The sequence below is a fragment of the Cyprinodon tularosa genome, unplaced genomic scaffold, assembly GCF_016077235.1.
Source record: "Cyprinodon tularosa strain WSP-4 unplaced genomic scaffold, ASM1607723v1 ctg98, whole genome shotgun sequence".
Lineage (NCBI taxonomy): Eukaryota > Metazoa > Chordata > Actinopteri > Cyprinodontiformes > Cyprinodontidae > Cyprinodon > Cyprinodon tularosa.
This window is the reverse complement of record NW_024039762.1, coordinates 945,748-952,382: the sequence shown is the minus strand read 5'-3', so window position 1 is coordinate 952,382 and position 6,635 is coordinate 945,748. Positions and strand designations below refer to the sequence as shown.

The 6,635-nt window shown below is 41.1% G+C and overlaps 1 protein-coding gene across 1 annotated transcript; it reads left to right on the top strand.

The window, feature by feature from the left end:
- The first annotated feature begins 803 nt into the window (after nucleotides 1–803).
- Nucleotides 804–6,407, top strand: LOC119777047 (proproteinase E-like). Its single transcript, XM_038275793.1, has 8 exons — nucleotides 804–956; nucleotides 1,050–1,138; nucleotides 4,004–4,101; nucleotides 4,211–4,339; nucleotides 4,549–4,685; nucleotides 5,803–5,945; nucleotides 6,057–6,209; nucleotides 6,295–6,407. The coding sequence occupies exons 1-8, from the start codon at nucleotides 914–916 to the stop codon at nucleotides 6,310–6,312; spliced, it is 810 nt and encodes a 269-aa protein (XP_038131721.1). The 5' UTR covers nucleotides 804–913; the 3' UTR covers nucleotides 6,313–6,407.
- The last annotated feature ends 228 nt before the right edge of the window (nucleotides 6,408–6,635 follow it).

Genomic DNA, 6,635 nt, shown 5'->3' with positions numbered 1-6,635 from the left:
AACATAAACATGAACAACTTCAAATTTTTGTTTGACATGATCTATTACACTGTAAATACTCCAACAGAGTTAAGTCTAAGTTGTAATAGTTACAGCTGCCTTTCACTGCAGCAACCTCTTTCTCTATCTCCCTCTTTTATTTCCTCTTTCAAACTCCTGAGAGAATCCTTTTATAGGAGTCCATCTAAAGTGCCACTGCTTCTCCATGTACACTCGCTCAAGCCCAAACTTTTGCGTGCACTTGAGGGAGTGCGCATTGGAGCACTTGGAGGGACGCAGTAAGAAGGTGAAGGAAAAAGAAGTGGGGTGTATATGTTTGTGATGGTTGGTGTGGGGTGCTAATCAGCTATGCCTTGGCTATTGATTCATATCATTTACACAGTCACAAACGCTGTTATATACAAAAATGCATACTTGATTGCCTGGTGAGAAGAAACAAAACAACATTTTTCAGTATTTGGATTTACCAGACTCAAATCCTGAAAAGATTTGCAGCAGTCATTGCAGTAAAATGATTGTTTTTATCTTTCCCCTCCAGTTTACACTTATGCGTGTCATTTTATAACATGATTGTGTTTTTATAAATGTATTGATGTTTTTGATAATAAAAAAGAAGAAAAAAGTTTAACTGGAATATACATTCACAAAGCTCTGTATTGTACTGTAGGTAAGAAGGTGTCTCCTTAATGCATAGAAAGAGTTTATTCATGACCGTTTACTGCTACAATTTGATGAGGCTCATTTTTGGCAGAAAACCTGATGCATCTGTTGAACTGGGAGTCCTTCTCAGCCACAATCAACAGTTAGATAAGGCTGCTTACCACAGCAACGTAAGGGTTTGAGTTGTCAGAAAAACAGAGATATAAAAGAGCAGAAAAGAGTTTCTTTTTTTTTTATTTTCTACACCCAAGCCATGTTAGCGACCCTGATCATTGTTCTGCTTCAGGCAGTGTTCAGTAAGTATCTGGCTGCTTTTATCAATTAATACATTCTGACAAAAGTGTTACAGGAATCTGTCATTGAATATGTATTTCCACATTTTTACTTAGTTTTTGGGTGTGGTTTACCTGCTGTAACACCTGACACCAGTAGGATTGTGAATGGAGAGGATGCTCGTCCCCATAGCTGGCCTTGGCAGGTAACTGTTATAATTTTTTGCTGCTAAATATTGTAAAATTCATTTTTATTGAAATTACAATATAGTTGAAATAACTAGGAACAGGAACTCTGCCAGAATGGCCGCCTCAAATGAAAGAGTGGGATCTGTAGAAGCTGTAGGGCATTGTACCCAAAGGGAGATGTGGAGCCATCAAGTAATCTCAATGTCCTGTATTTTTTCTGCCCAGCCATTGAACCAGCTAAATCCAATCTGCACAATTTCACTGCAGTGTGGGTATAACAAGTACATGACATAGGTTGCAAACATTCTGCACAGTCCAAAGTTATGGACAATCAAACCTCACATTTAACTTAAAAGCAGTTCATGTTTGGGCAGCTCCATCCAAGCCATATATCACCAGGTGTTATGTAAAGTGTCGGATGTACGGATGTCAAGGGAACCAAGACTATTATAAAGGTGATAGGAAAGTTTTTGTTTGGCTATTACCAATAGAATAGAAGTTGCCTGATTGTATTGTTTAAAGTGTAAATGTTGGTGCAGGGAAGATTACCAGGACTGTTTCTCAGGAGTTTGGCTTTGCCCTTTAGTTTCAGTGGAAGGAGTCCTATTTCAGCACATTTAACACTTTCAGCAATCTAATAGTTTGTCGCAGATTAAACAGTCTAAACAGTTTGAGATAGTACTTTCCTGCTTCTGCATGTGCCGATGCAGAAGGTCAATAAAGAACCTTACAGGGATGCACAGACTCCAGACATCAATATGACAAATACCTGACCTAACAAATGTGGAAGGATAGAAAAATAGTTTCTATAAACTGAAAGTTTGGCCCAGCATTGAACACAAAACTGAAATGATTTTCAGGTTGTTTGCGGCTTCTTATGTTTTTCTCTGGGTGGGTATAAATAATATTAGCTCATTTATTGTCATGAACCGAGGACAGATGGACCCAGTATTCAAGGAGAGAGTGTCAGTAGGAAAATTCAAATGTTTATTAAATAAAACAAAAACTGAAGCGGAGCTGTGGCTCGCGGATACTGCAGGCGGGGGGGCGGGGCACCGCCCAATCTCAGACGCTCTAGGGCGGAAACACAGGTAAGTGACCACGATAAACTGATACATGATTATCTGGGTTGGTCACTTACCTGGTTTAACAGTCCAGCCCACGAGTGTCCCCAGTGCTGCAGTCCCAGAGGTCATGCTGGAAGCTGATCTTGGTGAGGGATCCAGAACAGACAGAAACAGGCAGGATCCAGATCAGGCAGGAACAGGAACAGGTGGCAGGATCCAGACTTCCAGGCATCCACAGGCTCCCAGGAGGGTTCAGAGTCAGACTGGGACCAGAAGCATGACCAGGTGGTCACGCACAGGAGCAGACAGGATCAGGTGCAGATGAGCAGGCACAGTGGCAGAGGGTAGCCGAGACAGGACGTAGGAACCGGAACTTGAAGCAGGACTTTAAACTGGTCTCCTCCCTGGAGCCAGGCTTACTGAGATAAAAACTGAACCTCCCCACATAATGAGCCAAAAACCCAGAGGACTCCGTGGGGGAGGAACAGTGGACGATCAGGAGACGAGACAAAAACAAAAACCCTCTTTCCACAGGCAGCTAGGATCCAGGACATGAACCAAATAAAATAAAACTGAACAGAAAGACTGGCAGAAAGACAAGCAATGATCTGGCCCTCTACTGGGCACTGGAGCTAGGGAATCTGGCCCTCTACTGGGCACTGGAGCTAGGGAATCTGGCCCTCTAATGGGCACTGGAGCTAGGGAAATTGGAACGCTAATGGGTTCTGAAGCCGATGGAGGTGGCAGGAAAAGATCTTCCCTCTCCCCATAAAAGAAGGTCCATAATTGAGACTCCTCAATATGGGGAGCTCTGACTGTAGGGGTTGTAATAATGAGTTTTTTTGAGGATGGGGCTAGCTGTTGGTCATGGAGGTGACGACTGAGATTTAGGGAGAAACTGACCTGGTTATGAGGGGAGCTAAGGCTGTCTTAGCTGTCCTCCCATGCTGTTGTCCACTTTCCTTGTCTCTCCCTGTCTCCTCGTGTTTGGTTTCCCCAGATGGCTCCATAGTTCTGGTTTGCTTTATATTTTTCATGTTTGATTTTGGATTTTTGGATTCCCGCCTCTGTTACCTCTGTTTATTTTCATTAAAGCTGCATGAAATCTCCTCAGCCTCTGCCTCTGCATTTGGGTCCTCCAAACCACAACCAAACCCTGACATTTATACCCACCCCACACAACTGTTCTTATGGCAACACAGTGATGCCCCATGTGCATGGCTGTAGCTCTGTGGCACAAGTTGACACGCAATCGAACATCTTTAAAAATATACATATGGTCAAATAAAACAATTGTAAAGAAGACCTTCCCTTTCCGAATTAATGACGTGTTTTTTCTTTTTCCTGACTTGTGATTTTCCGTCAGTGTGATGCAGCAGAACAGCTGAGATTACATATGAATGCACATGTAGCGGCCTCCATTAATTCACTTTTCCACCTGATGTCACTATTTAAGTGCTGAATGGTCAAATCACCCTGCCCACTACGGGCTTTTGAACGGTCCTTTAAATGGTGGACCCTCCGGAAACGTGTTAACGCATTGGGTTATTATTTATGGGCTTGTTTGGGATTGGGCCTTGATTTTCAGAGGCAACTGATGTCATTAATTCTAATCTAAGAGTATCAGGGTAGAGTGGTGGTTTCCAAATACACTCCACACTTTTCAGACATGTATTTATAAAGCATTTTGAAAACCCTGGAGCATGTTATGCTGAAATGCATGGAAATTAGTGTTTTTAATTTTTTTTTGTCTGTCCCACAAGCTTTGCACTCTGTGGGTCTTTTTTCCCTTAATTTCCTTTTTTTTCTTCAAAGATCTCCCTGCAAGTAAAACATGGCAGCCGCTTCCATCATACATGTGGAGGAACCCTAGTTGCACCTCGCTGGGTGCTGACTGCTGGACACTGTATCTGGTGACTAACTATAGAACACATAGTATTGTTTAATAATTCCAGGTGTTTACAGTGAAATCATGCTGCAAAATAAAATTTTAAAAGAATAAATGCCTTTTATTTCATGCAGGCCAGGAGATGGGTACCGTGCGGTTTTAGGAGAGCATGACATGAGCCTGCAGGAGGGGACAGAGCAGATCAGAGACATCCTCCGCATTGTTGTCCACCCTGATTGGGACATCGACCGTGTAGCTGATGGGTGAGTTTAAGCTGCTTGTTCGGATTATCCTCCTGTTAAAGTTAACAAAAATTGGGATATTCTTCAGTAAATTGTATCAGCAAATTAACCCACCTCCATTTTCTGACATAAGACATTTATAAAAATAAAATTAAGCTAATATATCTTGAATGGTTTAAAAATATTTGTACCTTCTTGATTAGATAAACTCTTCATGTTTGTCCCTTCAGCAACGATATTGCCCTGCTGAAACTGGATAGGAGCCCCCTTATGAACAACAATGTCGGCATGGCTTGTCTTCCTCAGGCAGAAGAAATCCTCGTCCACGGGACCCAGTGTTACATCTCTGGCTGGGGCAACCTCTACAGTAATGTTACTGCTTTTTCCTCTTTATCCCTTTTTCTGTCCTGCCATAGACTGAATGAAGCAGAATTTGGTCTCAGACTCCTTTAATACTAGATCTATAATTTGTCGTTTTAACTCCGCTCATGGAACTTGATATGGTTTAAATCAAGTTTATTTATACCAGATTTATTCATTATTCGTGTTTTAGAGATGCAGTTCAGAGTCCCAGCTTTAAGGTGATTGTTATTATAAAGCATTTAAACCTTTCTTATATATTACATTTAAATAAGTATTTAATTAAATTATTAAATGGTTCTATTCTCTTAATTATTCTATAATTAATCTATTCTGAATGACAACTGTGGGAGCATTTGAATTGCAAAAATTATTTCTGTTCATTACTCCTCATTCGAGTCAAAACGTACACATAGACTAAAACATACATACATTAAACAGAAAAAGTGTATTTTATTCCAAATTTCAGTCATAAACTCATAACGTAGGACCCAGAATTCAAGCAAGACAGACAGAGAAATACTTAAAAGGGGTCTATATAAACAAAGAATAAATCCACCAACATGGATCTGTTAATGCCCCTCTGCTTTACCTGATTTGAGGGGTTTTTACTTATCCATCCTCTGTTACACATTAAAGGAAAAAAACAGAAATTCCTCTATCTTCAGCCTATTTATGTCTGTCATGTTAATACCTGAACAGCTAGTTGGCATGCAGTTATTTTCTTTACGTTCCTCCAAACTCTTTGTAGTGGGAGGGTGATCGATAACTAATACATTTATGAAATCTCCCAGCTGCTGCTAAAATGTATCATACAATTGACAAAACGCAGCAATTCCATGTATTTTAAAAAGATAGCTTAGGAATGAATATTATATCACTGATTTTTATGTAAATATTTATTTCTCAACATTTGATCCACTGAACTTTTCCAACATTTTCAGTGTGAAATTCGCTTCCACGATAATACAATGCATTCACAATAAAGGCTTTTTTCACATCTAAACACTTGGCCCTAACAAGTTCATTTATCTATTTAATCCCTCCATGTCTGTCAGCTGACTGTAAATTTATTCTATGGTTCACATAGTCAAGCACCTTTTTTCTTCTCTCTCAATCATCAGCCCATGGCCCCATGCCTGATAGAATGCAGCAGGCCTTGCTTCCTGTGGTGGAGCACAGTGTTTGCAGTCGCAGCGACTGGTGGGGCAACACTGTAAAGAGCACCATGGTCTGTGCAGGAGGCGACGTCATTTCTGCATGCAATGTACGCAAATGCATCAACAGAGTGCAGCTTTGTACTTGTGCGAATTTAAGAGCTACATTTGAATTATAATTGGGGCCTCTTGCTGCGTTTGTGTCTTTGCTATATTCACAGGGGGACTCTGGAGGCCCTTTGAACTGTCTGGGTCAGGATGGTAGGTGGTACATTCAGGGTGTAACCAGCTTTGTGTCCTCGTCGTTGTGCAACGAAGTCAAGAAACCCACTGTCTTCACCCGCACCTCTGCCTTTACAGACTGGATTAATGAGGTAAATTAGCTAACATGTTCAGCTGCGTATCTGCAGGGACAAATAGCAGCTAGTTGTACGTGAATTCTACCCATTGTTTCTGCAGGTGATCCAGAATTACTGAGGGCCTTCTGGATGCCAGCACCCACAAATAAACGGTGCAAAATGTTAGAGTTGGAAAATTGTTAATAAAAGTTGACCTAATGGGCTGAAATCCTATTGATATTTTCACAACAACAGCCTTTTTTTGGGATCACCCAGATGGTAAAGTTAGAAAATTTCCCAGTATATTTTACCACTTCACAGTTCATCACCGTCTCTATGATAGAAACACAAGACGATTGATCGCCCACTGACATTGGTGGAGGATCCATGAGTCAGGAGCCCCAATCAATCACCCCCAAGGTCGACAAAGTGTCTTTGCAGATAAATACACTTTTGGATGCA

What these genes read in the sequence shown, in the direction of transcription:
- LOC119777047 (XM_038275793.1), top strand. Translation starts at nt 914, where the DNA reads ATGTTAGCGACCCTGATCATTGTTCTGCTTCAGGCAGTGTTCA. An exon ending in ATCGACCGTGTAGCTGATGG is followed by an intron (nt 4,340 to 4,548) that starts GTGAGTTTAAGC and finishes TTGTCCCTTCAG; the next exon opens with CAACGATATTGCCCTGCTGA. An exon ending in TGGCTGGGGCAACCTCTACA is followed by an intron (nt 4,686 to 5,802) that starts GTAATGTTACTG and finishes CTCAATCATCAG; the next exon opens with CCCATGGCCCCATGCCTGAT.